Below are 21,443 nucleotides of genomic sequence, written 5' to 3' on the forward strand. Positions count from 1 at the left end.
TAAGGAAGGCAAATTCAATGTTATCATTTGTTTTTGAGAGGACTAGGTACACAAACAAGGATGTAATGCTGAGGTTTAAGGCATTGGTCAGACTGCCCTTGGAGTATTGAGAGCAGGTTTGGGCCCCAAAGCTGAAGGAAAGGTCTGCAAGCTTTGGAGAGGATCCAGAGGAGGTTCACAAGATTTATACCAGGAATCAAAGGGTTAACATACGAGGAGCATTTGGTGCCATTAGGCCTGTTCTCACTGAAGTTTGAAGAATGGGGTGGGTGGGGGTTTGGGGGTGGAGGGGAGATCTCTGAAACCTATCAAGTATTGAAAAGCCAAGAATGAATGGACATGGAGAGGATGTTTCTAATGATGGGGGACCCTAGGAACAGGGGGCACAGCCTCAGAATTCAAGAATCTCCCTGCAGAACAGATGAGGAACTGCTTTAGCTAGAGGGAGGTTGATCTGTGGACTTATTGCCACAGATGGCTGAAGAGGTTGAAAGGTTCTTAATTAGTAAGGGCATCAAAGATTACGGGGAAAAGACAGATGAATGGGGTTGAGGGGGACAATAAATGGAATGATAGAGTAAACTCAATGGGCCAAATGGTCTAATTTTCTTAAATTTATAATCAGGACTAAGTAGTGTGGGAAAATGAGCCTGTTTCAGGTTACAGGAAAGGAAGGCTGGAAAGAATAGAGGCAACATCTGTGATTGAATGACAATCAAGATTGCCCTGGTGAAACAGTTGGGTTTCGCGCCATGCAAAAGAGGGATGAATCATTGGTCAATGCTTAGTGTAAGGGAGTATGTATGAGGGTATAGAAAAACCTGCAAGTACAATGCAGAAAGCAGCAGTTGCTGGAAATCTGAAATAAAACATTGGAAATACCGAAATCAGCTTGTCTGAAGGGAGAGGAAAATGAACAGGTTACTGTTACAGAATGACCTTCCATCTCTTCTATGGAAGAGACTAGTTACGTTAAATAAAGGCAGCTTCAGGTGTGTAGTGTTCAAATGGGAACTAAATTTATGAAATAAGCCACATTTCTGTTGTGGGGGGGGTGGGGTGGGGAGAGACAGAGACAGATAAACTGCTCTGTGTCTGTGAGATCCTGACTTGGAGCCTCAACCGAAAAAAAGAGATCCTCCTTGTGGCTGAACAACTGTTATTTATATAGCACCAGTGGTAGGAGGATGAAGGGCTTGACATAGCAAGATTGTGGCTGCCAGTGGATGAGTGAATGCAGGAACAACTGTTCTTTTAGGGTTAGAAGCTACAGACGCTGGGAGAGGGGGGATCTGAACAAGGGTACATTCTGTAATGTCCTCTGAATCTACACCTACTGCTCAAGACTTCCAGCAGCTGCAGAATCTGCTATGCCTCTGAATTTACAAGGACCTAGAATCACCCCAACCTTGACAATATTTGAACTGCTAGGAGCCCAGATTTCAGTTTCTATTGTAAATAACTCAGGAGACTCATCTTGTACTCCCTCACACCAGTTTTCCTAGGTACCTTGTGTTTTTTTTTTAAATTAAAAATTCACCAGCAAATGTAGGAAAGCAACCAGTTGTACACAGCAAGTTCTTGTGAATACTAATACACAATTAAAAACTGATAATCCAGGTTTGCTCAATCTCTGCATGACCATAGGTTTCCAACATCCCAACCACATGCTGGTAGTTAAGTGGTGTGGAATCTGGATGGAATTGATGGGGAGTGAGGGAAAGAGAAGAGAAAGAAAATAGGGCAATTATTGCAGGAATATGGATGGGGGGGGGGTGCGTGAAATACAACAGATTACTGCAGTTTTGAGTAGGCACCCGATTGTCAACAGGAACTCCGCACATTTCTATGGAACTCGACTATAATGATGATTTGTGCCTGTGATGCTGCTGCAAGTTTTTCATTGCACCCTGTACACAATAAATTTCAGTTTTGACTAGCTGGAGATAGTCAACTAGCTGCACAACACAGCAAACTTGTAGCTTTAAAATAATACAAGAAGAGGGCAACCATACTTAAGCTTCTCAACCAAAATCCACTGATGAAAGTGCTATAGTAAAAGCCCACAGTGCAGAAACTTGTACAGAATGAACATCCTAACTCAGAAGCCAAAATGCTTAAGGCACAAGAGGAATTGAAGAATGTCTGTTCACAGCAGTGAGGACAAACTGCACAAACAAAGGGCAGTGGATTTAGATGCAAAAGATGTGGAACTGAAAGAGTCCCTATAAGAGAAAAACAAAGAATTCAGCAACTTGGATCGAGCATGCCTGGCTAAAAGCACAAATAAATTAAAATACAACAGCAAGGGTGTGATGCGTGGCTGAACAAGGCATTGATCAGACTGTACTTGGAATATTGAAAGCAATTTTGGGACCCTTATCTTAGAAAGGATATGTTGGCATTGGAGAAGCTCCAGGAGGTTCCTGAGAATGATCCCAGGAATTAAAGGATTAACAATATGAAGAGTATTTAATGGCCCTGAGCCAGTACTTGCTGGAGATTAGATGAAGGCGGGGAATCTCATTGAAACCTATCGAATACTGAAAGGCCTAAATAAAGTGGCCATTGAGAGAATGTTTCCAATAGTGGGAGAGTCCAGGAAACATGGGCACCGCTTCAGAATAAAACCCTTAACAAGAGATGGAAGAATTTCTTTGACTAGAATATGTGGAATTCATTGCCAAAGACAGTTGTGGAGGCCAAGTCATTGGCTATACACTCAGTGGCTACTTTATTAGGTGCAGCTGCTTGTTAATGCAAATATCCAACCAGATAATCACGTGGCAGCAACTCAATGCATAAAAGCATGTAAACATAGGCAAGAGGTTCAGTTGTTCAGACCAATCATTAGAAGGGAGAAGAAACGTGATGCAAGTGACTTTGACCATGGAATGATTGTTGGTGCTAGATGGGGTGGTTTGACCACCTCAAACTGCTGATCTCCTGGGATTTTCACACGCAGTCTCTAGAGTTTACAGAGAATGGTGTGAAAAATGAAAAAAAAAAGTGTACAGTGATTGTTAGAGAGGTCAGAGGAGAATGGTCAGACTAGTTCAAGCTGAGAGGAAGGCAACAGTAACTCAAATAACCGGTGTTAGAATAGTGAAGAGCATCTGAGCACACAACACATTGAACCTTGATTTTGATCGGCTGCAGCAGCAGAAGACCATGAACATACACTTAGTGGCCACTTTATTATGTAGTGGAGTACATAACAAATAGGCCAGTGTCTTTACAGAAAGAGTTTTTTTTGAGTAACAAGGGCATCAAATGTTACAGTAGAAGGCCAAAGAATGGAGTTGAGAGGGATAGAAAATTAAACATGATGCAATGATGGAGCAGACTTGATGGGCTAGATGGTCTAATTCTGCACCTATGTCTTATGGACTTGGTCTAAATTTCAGAATTAGGGCGAAAAATTCAGTGGGTTCACAACTCTATCACTTTAAATAAATAATAAAAACAAGTGTGCAGTCGTATAACACTTCATACTTTATTGTCAGAATTATAAATGGATAAATCATCCCTGCTAGTCCTTTGTTAGCTGATCCATGCTCTGTTTTGTCCACAACTCCAAGGCAGATGCACAGACGCCACCAGTGTGCAGACAGCTTCCTCCCATCACCAGTGAGGTTGGATGGAGTCAGTGAGGCTAGTTTGGCACCAATGTCACCCCCTTCAGTCAGCCCGTTAGCAGGGGAAGGAAATCTGCAATGCTGTCCACATAGAAGTTGGGGACCATCCTCTGGCGGTCAAGGCACGTGCTCGTCATGTTGTCCTGTGCCTCCTGCAGGGTGGAGACACCCGTCAGAGTCAGCACCGTCTGCACCCCGCAGTTGGAGCCAAAGAGGATGTCCGTGTCCAGCCGGTCACCAATCATCAGTGTGCGGGCAGGGTCGAGGGGCTCGCCCGCTCCCCTCTCATTGATGCAGTCGAACATGAACCTGCTGGGCTTGCCGATGACTTCTGCCTTGCGGCCAGACGCTACCTCCACAGCTGCCGTCAGGCTGCCAGTGCCTGTAAAGGAGAAAGGAATGAGATAGTCATTCCGATCAGGGTTACATCTCTCTCCCAACTCCTCCTCCTGCCCTGTCATCCTCATCTCTCAACAATAAATGCCAGAGACTGCAAATTAGCAACCTACAATCTCAATTGCATTATCTCAAAGCTTATCCCACGACATGAAAAGCTCCAGTTTAAAAATGCCTATTTTGCAAAAAGCTATTCTACTTGGTGAACTACTGATAGTTTAAACTTTATTAAGTTGAATTAAGGCTAATGAAGTCTGATAAACTTGTTGCTCTGTCCCCTCATTTTACCTAACTCAAGAATGTGACCTTGTTCCTTATTCTGCAAGTTAACACAGTCAGCAAGTATTAGAACAAATTGAGACTTAAATTAGTAGTAGGCCATTCGTCTTTTGAATCTTTGGGACAAGATCATTGTGGAATTGACTAACCACAAACCTGTGTCCCCCGCTTTTCAAACCCTCACTCTTACGAAAGACCTACATTAGTACCCTGTTTTCACTTTCAGAAGGTGTTTTCACTGTTACAAAGAAAGGCAGCGTGCACCCCGAGCAGCCGCTCTCCCCTGGATTCAGAATGGCTTTGCTTAAACGCGTGCCTCTGAGCAGCCATTAGCAAGAGGAGTTCTATGGTATCGGAAAAGCCTGAAAGAGCTGGTAAGGGTGTTACACTTAACGTAAAACTAGACATAATTAAGCGTTTCAATTGTGGTGAACGAAGTAAGGACAAAGTGAGTTTGGCTTGTGGAAGATGACGAAGATGATGTTGAAGAGGTTTTGGCATCCCATGACCAAAATCTGATAGATGAAGAGCTGATGCAATTGGAAGAGGAAAGGATAACAATCAAAACCAAATGCAGTAGCAAAATGAACGTGAAGCAACTGCATGAGATTTTCGCTGCAATGATAAAGTATGACTTTAATTTTGAAAGGGTACGTAGGTTTAGGGAATATTTGCAAGATGGTTTGGGTCCTTACAAGGAACTGTATGATAGAAAAATGTGCAATGCTCAGCAGTCAAGCAAGCCTTCCACATCAGCCACAGCAGACGACGAACCTCGACCTTCGACATTGAGGCAGGCAGTCATAGGAGAAGATGAGCTGCCTGCTGTAATGGAAACAGACGACGAGATGACACCCCAGTGTCCCACCACCCCAACCCCCAGGCCACGGACAGATACCGATTTGTGGAGAATGCAACAGTAGCCAGGAGGCACACAGCACATCTTTAAGAAAAAAGCCAAAATAAACATGCTAATTTATTAGGTGCCACCCAACACGTAATTGTCGGCCCAGATCAGAGACGGTGCAATCGGAAATCGGCACTGATCTGGGCCAACAATTACGTGCTGGGCGGCACCTAATTAATTGGCATGTTTATTTCGGCTTTTTTTTCTTAAAGATGTGTTGGGTGCCTCCCAGCTACCGCTGCACCCCTGCATGCTTCGCGGTTCAGTATCGGTCGGCGGCCTGGAGGGTGGGGGCCACTGCAGCACCCAACCTGCGATGACTTAGTCTAACACACCATCAGTGTGCTCTGCGCTGAACCAATTCCGGTATTAATACTACACTGTACATACAATTATTTCTACTTTATATAGGCTGTATTTTTACGTGTTATTTGGTATGATTTGGCAGCTTCATAGCTTAAAGGTTACTGGAGAGTGCTTGCATCGTGTTTTTGCCGACAGCGCTTGTGTGAGATTTTCTGCCGAGAGTGCTTACGTGAGATTTTCGCTACGGAGAACAGTACAGTAATGATTGTGGAAAAGTATTTCTACTTTATATAGGCTGTGTATTTATCATATCATTCCTGCTTTTACTATATGACTACTAGTATTAGACTATTATTTAAATGGAGAAAGAATTCAAAGTTCTGAGATGCAATGGGACTTGGAAGTCCTCGTACAGGATACCCTTAGAGTTAACCTCCAGGTTGAGTCTGTAGTGAAGAAGGCGAATGTAATGTTGGCATTCATTTCTAGAGGAATAGAGTATAGGAGCAGGGGTGTGATGTTGAGGCTCTATAAGGCACTGTGAGACTTCGCTTGGAGTACTGTGGGCAGTTTTGGTTTCCTTATTTAAGAAAGGATATGCTGACGTTGGAGAGGGTACAGAGAAGATTCACTAGAATGATTCCGGGAATGAGAAGGTTAACATAGGAGGAACATTTGCCCGCTCTTGGACTGTATTCCTTGGAGTTTAGAAGAATGAGGGGAGACCTCATAGAAACATTTCGAATGTTGAAAGGCATGGATAGAGTGGATGTGGCAAAGTTGTTTCCCATGATGGGGGAGTCTAGTACAAGAGGGCATGACTTAAGGATTGAAGGGCGCCCATTCAGAACAGAAATGCGAAGAAATTTTTTTAGTCAGAGGGTGGTGAATCTATGGAATTTGTTGCCACGGGCAGCAGTGGAGGCCAAGTCATTGGGTGTATTTAAGGCAGAGATTGATATGTATCTGAGTAGCCAGGGCATCAAGGGTTATGGTGAGAAGGCGGGGGAGTGGGACTAAATGGGAAAATGGATCAGCTCATGATAAAATGGAGCAGACTTGATGGGCCGAATGGCTGACTTCTGCTCCTTTGTCTTATGGTCTTATGTTACTGTTATTTTAGGTTTTATGTGTTACTTGGCATGATTTGGTAGGTTATTTTTGGGTCTGCGAATGCTCACAAAACTTTCCCATATAAATAAATGGTAATTGCTTCTTCACTTTACGACATTTCGGCTTACGAACCATTTCATAGGAACGCTCTACCTTCGGATGGCGGGGGAAATCTGTATTCTCCAATCCTTTGCAGCAACCTTTCACTCCTTAGCAACCAATTTATCTACCTTACTGCTAAGGAAGATACACAACCCTAAAATTCTACCCTGCTCATTTTCAATGGGCAACTCCTGAAGGGATTCTGAAGATGCTGATAATCCACAGCAACACACTAAAATGGAGGAATTCAGATCAGGCCACATCTCTGTTGGGAAATAAACTTGTTTTTCATCTCCATAAATGCTGACTGACCTGCTGACTTCCTCCAGCATTTTGTATCCACCCCTTATTTCAAGGCAGTGACCCCTTATAGTTCTAGTTCCTCCCACGGGAGCAAATAACCTCAAATTTTACTAAGACCCTTTGTTTCAATCCCTTCTCCTCAGCTCCAGCCTTGCATGGTCCACAATTCTTCTGAAGAACTTGCCCACACCAATAAACTTTTGACAAACTGCTTCTACGTCTAAGATTATGAAACAGCAAGGCAGGTCATATTAAATATACACAGACACATGCTCTGCAAAGTTTCCATTGTATATGCCTGCACTTGAATAGAGCAGACAGATGCAATAGAAACCTTGTAGAATTCAAGTTAAAATTCAGCAAGTGTAACCATTACAAATAACATAACAAAACTTTTGGTAGAAATTAAAGTCATAGATATCCTCAGGACTATGAAATGACAGGCAAGTGTACTTGTTCAAATGAAAGGTAATTATTCTGCTCAATTCTAATCATGCAATATCAAGCAATCTCATTGCTACCATTGGTGAGGTGGTACAGGAGCCTGAAGACCCACACTCAATTTCTTAGGAACAGCTTCTTCCCTTTTACCATGAGATTTCTGACCAGCTCATAAACCCTACCTCATTAAAAATTGAAATAAATGTTATTATCAGAGCTTATACAGTGGCATGCAAAAGTTTGGGCACCCTTGGTCAAAATTTCTGTTACTGTGAATAGCTAAGTGAGTAAAAGATGAACTGATTTCCAAAAGGTATAAAGTTAAAGATGACACATTTCTTTAATATTTTAAGCAAGAAAACTTTATTTCCATCTTTTAGTTTCAAAATAACAAAAAATGAAAAGGGCCCAATGCAAAAGTTTGGGCACCCTGCATGGCAGTACTGAGTAACACCCCCTTTGGCAAGTATCACAGCTTGTAGACGCTTTTTGTAGCCAGCCAAGAGTCTTTCAATTCTTGTTTGGGGGATTTTCACCCATTCTTCCTTGCAAAAGGCTTCTAGTTCTGAGAGATTCTTGGGCCGTCTTGCATGCACTGCTCTTTTGTGGTCTATCCACAGATTCTCGATGATGCTTAGGTCGGGGGACTGTGAGGGCCATGGCAAAGCCTTCAGCTTGTGCCTCTTGAGGTAGTCCATTGTGGATTTTGAGGTGCGTTTAGGATCATTATCTTGTAGAAGCCATCCTCTTTTCATCTCAGCTTTTTTTTTAATATTACAGAGGGTGTGATGTTTGCTTCTAGAATTTGCTGGTATTTAATTGAATTCATTCTTCCCTCTACCAGTGAGATATTCCCCGTGCCACTGGCTGCAACACAAGCCAAAAGCATGATCGATCCACCCCCGTACCTAACAGTTGGAGAGGTGTTCTTTTCATGAAATTCAAGGGTGCTTTTATGCAGAATGCAAGTATGAGGTAGGAATGGAAAATGCAGAAGACAACTGCCAGGTGAAGAACAAGACTGGACAGAATGGCCTACTTCTTGCAGATTCCTCTGCAAATGTTGCCAATTTCTAGATGGGTTCCGATACAAACTTTGAAATACCGATTTCAATTTGGTAGAATGCTAATTAGCTCACCTTTTAAAGAATTTAATCAAAATAGGAAGCAAAAAAAAAAACTACATTCAGCAACATGACCCAACAATTATTTGCCAAGCTTTTTCCAAAACATAGTTGGTCCATCCTCTCCTGTATGATATGTCCATATATGGAGGGTATATTCAGCCCATCAAAAGCATGCTCATTCAATGCATTTCTTTCTATTTTCCTTGTAACCAATTCTCCCCACATTTTCTTGAAGCTGCCCCCCACCCAGATTTTACACCTCAAACTTTGGTTGCTATAAATTGCACCCAATGAATCTCCCTATCTGCATAACTCTTGCGATGTGGGAGAGCATACTGAAGAAGCCCACAGCCACCAGGACATGCATACTCCACAGATTGCCTGTCCGTCAGGACTGAACCAGAGTCATTGGATATGAGAAAGTCTGCAGATGCTGGAAATCCAAAGCAACCTACAGAAAATGCTGTTGGAACTCAAGTCAGGCAGCAGCAATGGGAATCTATTCATTTCCACAGACGCTGCCTGACCCGAATTTGTCATTGCACCATGCCCCTCAAATTCCCAGAGTCTCTTCTTAGGTTTGGCAGCAATTTTATCTTGTCAGAGGAAGGAGATTTTAAAAATACAGAAAAAAATATATGCTGACACTCTTACAGCTGAACTGCAGGAAGCCATGTACTGTCAGCGGTGTAATTATACTGAGCAGCAAGGGTTTCCACAGTAGTGTTACATGGAAGGGCAGATTCTCTCGAATGAACTTCCCCGTGACCTTGGTCTGAAAGGGCCGGGAGAAAAGAATGCCTCATGAACTAAGGAAAGGGAATAAATAGGGAATTTTACAGTCAGGACATCCCAGAGCATCTCATACCTATTAGAACGTTATAACACTGGAAACACCAGGCAGACTGAATTCGGAAACTCCCACAATTAGGTAATGGCAAGAAAACACTTAAGCAATATTGGATTAATGACTTTAAAAAAATTATATATAAACAAGGCAATTCTGTTTTACTTTCAATTCAGCACCTTGGAATTCTTGGCATCTGCCTTTTGGCAGGCTCCCAATTAAACATGTTAATCAAAAACTCAACTGTAAAGCTCGACCTTAGTCTCCCACTGGGGATGCTGCAGCCAGAAAAATCAAACCCTTCACAAGGGAGAAACTTAAAAACAGAACGTGCTTAAAAATTCTAAAGAGAAATGAAGTACAGTTCACTTGTAGCCAATACTCAATTTAGGATTGATTAAAACACCAGTCTAATATCACCAGGTGGTGAAATGAATGTACAGACAGGGCATTGGCTTGTTAGTATTCAAAGCAGAGAATGTATCGTCCAAAACTTGCTGCATCTTTCAATGATGTGCAAAGGGGAAACAAAGGGAACCATTTTTCCAAAGTAATGAAAGGAAAACTTTCTTCCATTTGACCTTGTCTGAACCCACCCACCTCATTGCTCAAATCCTCAAGTCTTTTCTATGCTCTTCTACGCAGCCTCCCACCTACCACCTGACAAACCAGCCTTCGCCAATAGGTTGACTCCAAATCCCATTAGAAATTGTTTCCAGGCTATACCAGCTTCAGTTGATACAGAAGCTTGACATCATGCATAAACTTCAATCTCCTCTGTGAAGCATCCACATCTCTCTAGAGCAGGAGTTCCCAAACTTCTTTTTTAATGCCATATACCAATGCCATTAAACAAGGGGTCTGTAGACCCCAGGATGGGAACCCCTGCTGTATAGGTATTCTAGACCATTACACTTCAAACCTGTGTAACGCTCAGCTATATTGGCTCGTATATGTTTGGGGGAAATCCTGCCCAGCACCTGCCAGAACGCTTCCCACTGCTGCCCGAATCAATCCCAAACATCAATCATCAGCTAGCACACACAGTACGTTTTACCAAGTACACTTTATAGATATTGCTAAGTCTATGAAATTAATATAAATTCGATACAGAAAAGTAATGAAAAAAAAGGCGCCAGACTTATCAAAGTCCAGGTTCTTCGCGCACAACCGTTGGAGCTCAGGAATTCCTGACGCCCACCTGGATCCTGTCGACTCACGGCTCAGGACCACCTGAAGTGATCGACTGGAGCCTTTCCGCACGTCCGCCGTCCTCCCCGTCTCTCCTCCGACTCCCCGTCAAAACCCCGTCCACAGTCATATGAGACAGCATTATCATCCCCAAAAAAAATCAATACATGAACACCCATTGGCTAATAACACCCTGCTATCTGTATTAACCCAAGCAAATGTCCAGCTAGAGACTTTCTCAGCATTTAACATAACAAAGAAGCCATTTTAATCCACATACGCAGCAATTAAAAGATTAACATAACAAAGAATCCATTTAAAATTTAACATACAAAAATAAAAGACACCGTACACCTGTATCAGGTGCAAGGATTTGCCATCTATGGGAGCCTGCTCTGCATGAGCTGGGTTTCCAACATCAGCTATACAGAAGAGGCATACCATGGATAGCCAGAGGCTTTTACACCCCAGGGTGGAAATGGCTAACCCAAGAGGTCACAATTGTAGGGTGACTGGAGGAAAGTATAGCGAGGGATGTCAGAGGTCTTTACACAGAGTGGTGGGTGCATGGAATGCCCTGTCAGGGGTGGTGGTAGAAGCACTGGGGAATTTAAGAAACTTTTAGATAAGTACACTGATGATAGAAAAAGTTAGGGCTATGTAGGAGAAGGGGTTAGAGTGATCATGGAATGGGTTAAAAGTTCAGTTTATTGTGGGCCAAAGGGCTGGCCTGCACTGTGCAGTGATGTTCAATGCTCTGTACTTCACAGATCACAGAGCACCACAGGATGTTGGGGTGGGAAGTACTATGTTAAAAACAATTAACCAGGACCGGAATTTGAGGACAATTGACTAAGGAACAATCCAACTATTAAATTCTCCTTTGCAGAACCCATGCATGCAAGGAAGCTTTCAAGATCAACCAATGAGCATTTCAGTAGGAGGTTGCCTCAGAACCAGAACTGTGAAAGTCTGAGGCTCAAGCAAGATCCCAGGACACCATTCTGATGATGTTCTCTCACTGTGTTGCCCCACATCTCAATTGCCAAATACAGAACAGGGCTTATGGTCTCATTTTCACACAGGATAGCATTGTCCGCAAATTGCCTCCCAAATTTCCTACAACAGAACTTCAAAAGTTTGGACTGTAAGGAGCTTCACAGAGAGGAAGTTGGTCAATAGAAAAAGATAAAGTTCCCCTTTATCCAGTTACATATTTTCCAGTTACAGAGTGGTAAGTGAGCTGGAAGAATCTAACCTGCCTCCTAAATATAAGCAAGCTGTCCACACCATTCAGACTAACTGAGTGTAGAGTCAAGTAGTTGACTGACTAAATAAAAAGAACACTAGAAGTAAAAGATGCTTTAGTTTCACTGCTAACCAGATTCATTCCAGGGATAGCAAGACCAACACTCCAGAGACAAGGTTGATTGGACTTGCATCCACCAGAACCTGGAAGAATTAGAGGGATCTCAGACATCCAGTGCTTGTCTAAAAGCAGGAAGTTTTTTTCCTGATATGTGAGTGGAAGAGGCAGAAGAGATCCAGGACTAGAGAGTCACCCAGTCCAAGTCTACAGTACTGCAAGATTTATTTTTAAATCCAGAAACGTGAATTTATTTTTTAATTGTCAAAATTGAATATTCAATGTGGCGTGGCAAAGCAGACTCAGTAATTTTGCTTCCAACCAGACGAACCCTCAACCTGGGGATATGCAATCACAAAACACTTCAAGCCAAATGTTGTCAGCACTTCAGTTTTTAAAAATAACAATCATGCAAGTTCAGGACCTGCCATCCAGCACCTCAAGCCTGCTTTACTATTCAGAGCAATAGCTAATATTCACCTCACTACTATTTTCCTGCAGTGAGTCCTTGATTTTCTATTAGTCTCTTGAACGAACTCAGCAAAATGCAACAGTTCATTAATCTTGCATGAAGTTCCTTCTCAGCCTTAATATGCTACTAATATATACACTGTTCCTCTGGTCCTAGGCTCCAGTCACAGGGGAAGCACCCAACCAGCTTCAAAAAAACTATTCAATTCATCCTCCCTTATAACCCTGCAAGTTTATACTGATTCAGCTGACTTCCTTGCAAGGTTGATCATGATTTCTCGACAAAATTTGTATCTTGCCTTTCTCCAAAGGTTTCTTCCTGGCCTTGGAATGACAACAAATCCTGAATAAAGCAGGACCACAATCGAGAACTTGAACGTTTACATCAGTCGAGATTCATACCTGGCCGCACCGTGCAGGTGATTTGATTTTTGGGCTCCACATCTTCATCATTGGGGTTCAGCACCTTTAAGCCTAGGAGTGACCATATAAAAAGAAACAAGGTTTAAAATGGATTATCACATTTCTAGCCATGGACAAGGACTTCTGTTTTGCCCAAACGATACAACCTTGGCCTTGTGGTCATTTGAGCCAAGTCCTGCACCTCTACAGAACTAGTTTCAGACTGTGCTCTTTAAGTTCACCCATCTGGACTCTGCAAAAGTGAGAGGCATCTGTTGGCTGAGGAGAGAATTTCCATTCCTGCTGACTGCCAGGAACAAAAGACTACAAAGCAATTAGCAAGATCAATGAATGTTTGAGTCATGCAGTTCTGTGTACCTCATTTAGTAAAGCTCAACAGGATTAAAAACTGGATTAATACTTCCTTCAGACAAGGAAAAATATGCACAGGCTATCCATTCACATGCTCTAACGTCCACCTCTCAAGAAACAAAACATTTAAAAATTGAGGACTGGATTAACTGATGACAGAATTAGTGGGACTAGGAGCAGTGAATACAGGTAGGAGAGAGAAAATGATTAGGATCAATTCATCAGAAGTCAATGAATTTCACAGAGAAAGACTTTCTGCAAATTCCTACTTTCCAGCTCTTTCTAGACAGTGTGCAGCACTCATCTTAGTGTTTAAATATAAGCCACCAAGCTGTTCACAAACAGATCAGATCTACAATTGTGTGTTAAAAATCTTGCCAGATATATTAAGATCTCTTCATCACCCTCCAACACGGTTCTTGTTATCGCCAAGAGAAAAAGGTCCTTTCCGGGACTCATTTTCATCTTCATTTAGATCCTATTTGAATCAGGGTGGAGTGGAGATGCATCTGTACCAAAATAGGTGCAAGGCAAGGTGTAGCATCTGCTCAGTTCCCTCCCCACTGATCTTGGTCAGATGGAGCCATGGAAGCAGCTGGTACACATCACAAATCCTGGTGATGTGATCACTGACGCCAGGTAGATAATCTCTGAAGAGTATTGATAATGGCTGGGGTCATCTGTTTTGTAGACACTGCCCAGAAGGCAGCAATGGCAAACCACTTATGTAGAAAATTTGCCAAGAACTATCATTGACAAAGGGCCACAATCACCCATATCATACGACACAGCACATAATAATGCTGATGATTCTAATCTAGCTGGTTGTCACTTTACAGCAACCTTGTACATCTTGGCGTATCTAATGAAGGGGAAAAGGCAATAATAGCCCAATTTATACTTTCTGAAATTTGGAAAACTAATGCTTACTTTATAGTTTTTTTAAATTAGTTACCAATATTCACCAGCCCTGTTAATATTGAAATAGTTTATTCTGCATACTAGCTTTCCCCAAGCACAATTTGGAAAGAGAAATTCATCAGGGCATTACAGATATTTGCTATTTCTATGAGTATCGTTGGGTTGACGTTTCATGTAGACTGAATCCGGCACACTTCCACCCCTCTCCCTCATTGATCTTGTGTGTCAAGTGGTGGATAATGGGTTGGCCATCTGTACTGCACAACTGTCCTTCCCACTTCCTACTGATTCTTGTGCTGAACCTGCTCCTCATTAACTCTACTGGAAATGCTATAAAATCCGGTCAGGCAGCACCTGGGAAAAGAAAGCGATTTATGGTAAAGAAAAATGCTGCCAAATATTTATAGCAAATTTTCTTATTTTAAATTTCCCATACCAGCCATCACTACCCAAGTGAAAAAGAAACTACTTGGCCAGGTTCAATAGCCAGGAATCAGGTATGTTTGCACTCCTGGAACTTGCTGCCTAGACCCTGTGGGGTGGCCAAGTGAGTGGTAGCATCTTCTGGGTTATCAAGGGGGCGCCCTCTTTCCTCAGTGTTTCGCTGATAGGCCCACGACACCTCCGGAGGGTTCAGCAGTGAATCCCGGCGTCCCGGGCTCACCCCCTAGATGCCTTTCACTCACTTGGGGGCCAAGGTAGAATCCTTTCTCTTCATCCAGAGCCACTGACTACCCTTTTCAGCAGCTCTGGAGAGGTCATTGACTGCTTGTCGGTGTGTCCTACCTCACACTCCCAACTCCCGGAGTAGCCTTGATGTTGATGTGGCTACAAATCCTCTGCATTTACTTCGACCGGTCGGACCCTTGCTTTCCAGCCACGTTGTTGCGCATTGGTTGCAAGCTCAGTGTACCGCAGCTTGTTGCGCTCGTAGGCCTAAATGCAGACATAGAAGACCACCTCACGGAGGCATCTCAGTCAGCACAGATGGACTGCGCTGAAGGACAGATTTCCACACTGTCCATCTCTGGACACTCAAGTTTGACACTACACAGGAAGACAACTTGACTATCCGCCTAAACATGCTCCGACATCTGAAGGCAACTGGGTTATTTTGCCTACGTGCGGTATGAGCAGCAATGCAAATTGTGGTGTCAGGAAAAATTGATTCTTCTAATTAATTTATAATAGAAGATGCATTTTTTTTTGTGAGCAATCTGTTCAGCTTGAACAGGGACAGAGCAAGACTGATAGCAGAAACTTGTAAATGAAACATCAGTTAACCCAAGTTTAGCACGAAGTGACCAAAACTTCTGCAGAAGTGCGTGTGAAACAAGTATTCCACAGGGCAAGCAACACTGTCGGCAAGAGAAGAGGAGGAAATAAGGTTAAATTTAATATTGATAACAAAAGTTTGTTAGCAAGAGGCAGTAAAAATAACCACCTATGATTCATCAAATATCTTTTATCTTCAAATACTAAAATAGTACTTCTGAAGTGTAGTTCAATTAAATTATAACAGAAGACAGCAAAACAAGGACAGCCAAATAACCCTGCATTTAGCAATCTCTGGATGTAAAAAAAAATGATGCACAAGAAGATAATCAAATAGGCTTCCTGTACTGTGCAAAAGTCTAGGCACAATTGTACACATAAGGCGCCCAGATTTTGCACAGTACTGTAGTAATTTTATGTACTGCTGCAAAAAAAAACAGATTTCAAGACAAATGTAACTGATGATAAACCTAAGTCAGATACGTGTCCGTATTATAGACTGAGGTTGGGAAAGGGGCAAGGAGAGAGGTATCATGGTTGGGAAAGGTGGGGGGACGGGGTGAAGAGAGACATTCTGTAATGATCAATAAACCAATTGTTTGGAATCAAGTAACCTCATCTGGTGATTCAGGGATGGGTGCATCTGCCACCAACCCTCTGCCCCACCCAGCACTCTGTCTCTGCCATCGATCCTAATCTTAGTATACTCTCCCCCTGCAGCGCTCCACCCTCACCATTGCCAACATCCTTTGCTCCTGCCAGATTTACCAACTTGCACTCCACATTGGTAAATATAGTACTGTGCAAAAATCCTATGCACCCTAGCTGTATACATGCACAGTACTGTACATCTACTATAGAATGGAGGGGACTTTGAACAAAGGCAAGTTTATTATCACTTGATACATGCTATAAAATTTGTTCTGTGGCAGCAGCCCAGTACAAGACAAAAAAAAAACTACAAGTTACAATTAAAAAAATGCAAAAGAGGAATACTGAGGGAATGTTCACGGACCATTCAGAATTCTGATAGCAGAGGGAAGAAGTTGTTGAATGTTGATCTGCAGGCTTCTCTACTTCCTCCCTGATGGTAGTAGTGAGAAGAGGACACATCCCAGATGGAAATGCAAACCTAACAGAAACACCATGCATGTAGTCAGTCTAGCCCTGATAATTGAGGGGGCACTGTTATAGGGCAGGAAATTGCACAAAAATAAATTACTTTTAAGTAGTATAGAATGTGCTACCATAGAAGGCAATGAAGTCAAAGCCATAAATGTGCTCAGGTGGCAGATACATTGCTTAATTCTAGAGAGATCAAGAGGAACGTGGAGAAGGTGGGAATAAAGTCCAGACTTAAGGGCACAATAAATTCAAACTATGCCAGACAAATGATGGATCAGGCTCAAAGGCTTCCATTACCTGGTTTTATAGCAGAGATAAGCATCAGCCAAGTCAGAGAAGGGGACTGACAAAGGGTTTATTACCCAAAACATTAACGTTCTACAAAAGCTGCCTGACTCGCCAGTTCCAGCATGTTCTATTTCAGGTTTCCAGTATCTGCAGTTTGATTTTCAGGGAATTCTTCCCTGCTTTATAATATTACCTTCCTTCCATAAAGCTGAATACATCTTTTACACAAGGAATTAGTGTGTATAATTCCAATTTATTATATTAAAGCACTGCACTGGATTGATATCAGAAGTTTTATACTAAGATTAGGACAGGTGACCAGCTCGGTTAGGCTTGAAACATTAAGGCAGCAAATCCGTGGTTACAAAAGGGCATTATCTAAAGATAAGTTCTGACCCATTGGCGCAGCTGGTAGAGCAACTACCAAATGGCACCAGAGACCCAGGTTCAATCTCGACCACGGGTGAGCATGTGGGCTTCCTTCAGGCACTTTCTCCCCCTACCCAAAGACCAACAGCACATGTGTCAATTGGTTGTGGTAACTCACCCTCAGTGCGTTGATGGCTGGACTCACAAGAGAGTTGACATAGGGAATGTATTGGTGCAAATAGATGGTTAGTATTAACTCAGCAGGCCAAAGGGCCTGTTTTAACTGTAAGGAGTCTGTATGTCCTCATCGTGAACACGTGGGTTTCCACTTGGTGCTCTGGCTTCTTCCCACATTTTAACAATGCACAGATTAGCAAGCTGATTGTTCATATGGGGGTAATAGACTGAAAGGGCTTTCACTGTGCTGCCTCTCCAAAATAATCAAAAAACTAGCATCCAAGCACAGGATTAGAATACGGGAATGGCAAGGTGGTCACACATACCAAGGTACAGTGAAAAGCTGTTTAAACTGCCATCCATAACATATAATCACAGAGCATTGAGGGAGCACAACGCATAGTAGGTGTTACAGAAAAAGTACAGTGAAGGCAGACAATTAGGAACAAGGGCATCATTAAGTCAAGGTAAAGAGTCATTTTATCATACTAATAAGCCATTCAGTGGCCTTGTAGTAGTCCGAGCCCGGTGAACATAAGCAGGATGTTGGCTCAGTGAGCCTGCTCCACCATTCAATATGCTCAGGATGGACCTGACTGTGACCTCAGCTCCATTTACCTGCCTTTGCCATAACCCTTCATTCCCCTACTAAGCAAAAAATCCCGCTGTCTTGAATATATTAAACAAGGTAGCCTCTCCTGCTTCCCTGGACAGAGAATTCCACAGATTCATTACTTTCTGGGAAAAGCAATTTCTCCCCATATCCATCCTAAATCTACTCCCCAAATCTTGAGGCTACGTTCCCTACTACTAGTCTCATCTAGCATTTGTATGTGATTACCATATTCAGAATCGGGGAAGTTAGGGGGCAGTAATATCAAATGCAATAACAGACATGCCACAGGAGGTTTACACAATCCAGCAGCGGTTATATTAACCGGAGTAACAGACAAAATGTTGGAGGAACTCTAAAGGTCAGGCAGCATTTATGGAGAGGAATAGAGTCAATGCTTCTGACTAAGATCCTTCATCAGGCTCGAAACATTGGCTATTTCTCTCCACAGACCAGGGGATTCCAAGCGCTTTTTTTTTTTTAAAATGAGGGGGACCCCTACCATTAACTGAGCAGTCCATGGACCCCCGGTTGGGAGCCCTTGCCACAGATGATGGCTTATTTGCCAAGTTCTTCCAGCAATCTGCACGTTACTCTGGATTTGCAGCATCTGCAGAATTGCATGTTAAGATATTAACATGCCAGGTACCTATAATAAACCCAGCAGCATACTGGTGACACATCCTAGATGTTATCTTGTGGCATGGCCTCAAGCAGGCTCCACACAAAGCTCTTTGCCCCTCCACCTACTGTTAGACCAGCAATATCTGTTGAAGCAAATTCCACATACCCACTCTGCACTGGAGGGTCTTTGAATTTCAGACCCAACTGACAAGAACTAGCTAGCCTCACGCCAGCTATACTGCAAGGCTTTGCAATTTGGAAAGAGATTTACTGGGCCACGATACAGTACAAGCTTGTGCTTTGTGTGTCAGGCAGATCAGGTCATACACTACTACATCAAAAAGGTAAAAGAGACCAATGCAGAGTATGGTGTTGCAGTTAACTGAGAAAGGGCAGCACAGATAGGCAAGGGTGGAAAAGAGTTCAATAGTACAAGAGTACACAAGAGCACACGAGGCTGCAGACCTATCCAGCCCCATCATAGGCAGAACCCTTCCCACTATCATGAACATTTCCAAGAGGCCATGCCACAAGACAACATCCCTCACCAAAGACCCTCACCATCTGGACATGCCCTCTTCACGTTAGCATCATCACAGAGCTACAGTCCCACACGCCATTCCACAGCTTCTTTCTCTCCACTACCAGATTTAGGGGTAGTCCATGAACACTACTTATCGTAGCGTTATGTTTTTGCACAGGTCCTGAACAACACAGAAAATGTTGGAGGGACTCAGCGGGTCAAGCAGCATCTGCAGAGGGAAAAAGGCAGCCTACATTTCGATAGAATCCTTTCCCTCCTTAGATGATGCCTGACCTGCTGAGTTCCACCAGCATTTTTGTGCCTCTTGCTCCACATTTCCAACACCCGCAGAACCGGTCTCACAAGTTTCAACTCACCTAAATAACACATTTGAGCCTTACGAGGGAAGGGAGATGAGTGGGTGGACTTAAGCCAGTGCAAAGCGGATACGTGAACCCGGAGCCGCAATAAAGGATGTCCGCTCACCTGGGACCGCTGTGCCTCCTACCAATGGGTGCCAGGGATCTGGGTCGGTAGCCACAAAGAGACACCGGGGGTCCCGCAGGTAGCTGCATGCCTTGGCCAGCCGCACGAAGCTGAAGTGTTCGTCGTAGCCGACCAACACAGCGCCGACCTCGGGGTCCAGGGCACAAATGGACACAGGCAGCTCCTCGGCATCCTGTGGGCCACCCGTCACCCGCAAACCGGCTGCCTGCAGTTCGCCGCACAGGGTTTCGCTGCCCAGCACATAGACCTTGCGGCGGAGGCGAGCGATGTCGCGCAGATAGAGGGCCGAGCAGTAGCCGGTGACGTAGACTTGCTCGGGCTCAGCCGCTAAACCCAGAGTCCCGAGCTTGGCCACTACCGCGTCCCGGGGGCGGCTGCAGTTGTTGCTGACGAAGTAGACGCGCTTGCCCCGAGCCTTCAGCCCAAGCAGCACCTCGGCCGCCCCGCGAATCGCCCGCGGCCCGTTCCACAGCACGCCGTCGCAGTCCAACAGGAAGGTGTCCACGGCCGCAACCAGCTCCCGGCCACAAGACCCGATGCTCAACTGCCGGCAGCAAAAACCACCCGGCAAGGCGGCCATTCCTGAATTATCCAGCTCTCAGACCAACCTCTTACCCACCAACACCAATCAGATCCGACGCCCGCTCAACCTGCTTCGCCGGTTGGGGTTTTAGAAGCAAAGAGGCGGGATTACGATTCTGTGAGCCAATCGTTTATTCCAAGAGGGTGACAGGCTGTTTAACCAATGGGAATCGAAATTCCAGACAACTGCGCCTTTCGCTCAGATTCCAGATCAGAGAGCGCTAAAACTCACATGGCCAACGCAAAGTTGGGGAAAAGTGGACAAACAACACAGTCTGAGTACCCTCATCCCACAACCTCCAAAATCCGATATTTTTACGCGCTGACATGACGTCACAAAAGGCACGGCATTTTTTAAAGCGTCTGCTGATCGCGAAAATCTAATACCAGAAGTTTATAATGCCGATTGTTATTATACCCTACACAAAACCTTTAAAAGTAAAATACAAATGTAGTGTGCTGTAACCTATTATCAAAACACGGCATTGTAGGTGGAGACTGAAAGCCTGTCGTTGATTGTTGATGTTCAACAGATAATTCAGGAATTCTGATGCGGCCGTGCTGCAGTCGTTACCCTGTACTGTTCGTATTTTTATTATACTATTTCTAGTTTTTTTTTACTGCTACGTACATATGTGTGATGAATAAGTGCAAGTCAAGGACTACTTCAGAGACAGAATGATGGCAATCCCAATCCATATATATTCCAAAATCCGAATAAGTCCAAAATCCAAAATACTTCCGGCTCCAAGCATTTCGGATAAGGGGAATTATGCAGCAACGATATTGGTCAGTTGGGGTACACAGAGCGTAGGGATGGACCATTAAGAACATGGTCTCCTCTCATGGTCTGTGACTGACAATTTCTCAAAGTTAGGTGCAGAACGGAGCAGAATGCTACTGGTACAAGGATTCCAGGTAGATGAGAAACTGGGAGTCGGGATGGGGGAGCTGGCACCGTTGTTGTCTGTCCATTTTTGCCAAACTGCAGTTTTCATGATGTCAAGTTCAAATACATTGTCAAATGTATGTATTCCCCAGGTATAAATGTAATGAAACTTATAAGCACAAGGGATCCTGCAGATGCTGGAAGTCTGGAGGGTTTTGTTCCTCCAACCCGAGTGTGACCTCATCGTGGCAGTAGACCAACATGTCAGGATGGGACTGAGAAGTTGATT

General features: G+C 43.6%; 1 protein-coding gene across 1 annotated transcript; it reads right to left on the minus strand.

Moving 5' to 3' along the window:
- Positions 1 to 3,478: 3,478 nt before the first annotated feature.
- pdxp (pyridoxal (pyridoxine, vitamin B6) phosphatase) lies at positions 3,479 to 20,313 on the minus strand. Its single transcript, XM_063048263.1, has 3 exons — positions 19,663 to 20,313; positions 12,890 to 12,961; positions 3,479 to 4,020 (listed from the first exon to the last, which is right to left on the minus strand). The coding sequence occupies exons 1-3, from the start codon at positions 20,261 to 20,263 to the stop codon at positions 3,686 to 3,688; spliced, it is 1,008 nt and encodes a 335-aa protein (XP_062904333.1). The 5' UTR covers positions 20,264 to 20,313; the 3' UTR covers positions 3,479 to 3,685.
- Positions 20,314 to 21,443: the final 1,130 nt, after the last annotated feature.

The sequence above is a fragment of the Mobula hypostoma genome, chromosome 5 (assembly GCF_963921235.1).
Source record: "Mobula hypostoma chromosome 5, sMobHyp1.1, whole genome shotgun sequence".
NCBI lineage: Eukaryota > Metazoa > Chordata > Chondrichthyes > Myliobatiformes > Myliobatidae > Mobula > Mobula hypostoma.

Bases quoted from the DNA above. Each gene is read 5' to 3' on its own strand.
- pdxp (XM_063048263.1), bottom strand. From the start codon at position 20,263: ATGGCCGCCTTGCCGGGTGGTTTTTGCTGCCGGCAGTTGAGCATCGGG. The intron at 12,962-19,662 runs GTGAGCGGACAT...GGTCACTCCTAG, and splicing joins AGGAGGCACAGCGGTCCCAG to GCTTAAAGGTGCTGAACCCC. The intron at 4,021-12,889 runs GTATGAATCTCG...TCTCCTTTACAG, and splicing joins CACCTGCACGGTGCGGCCAG to GCACTGGCAGCCTGACGGCA.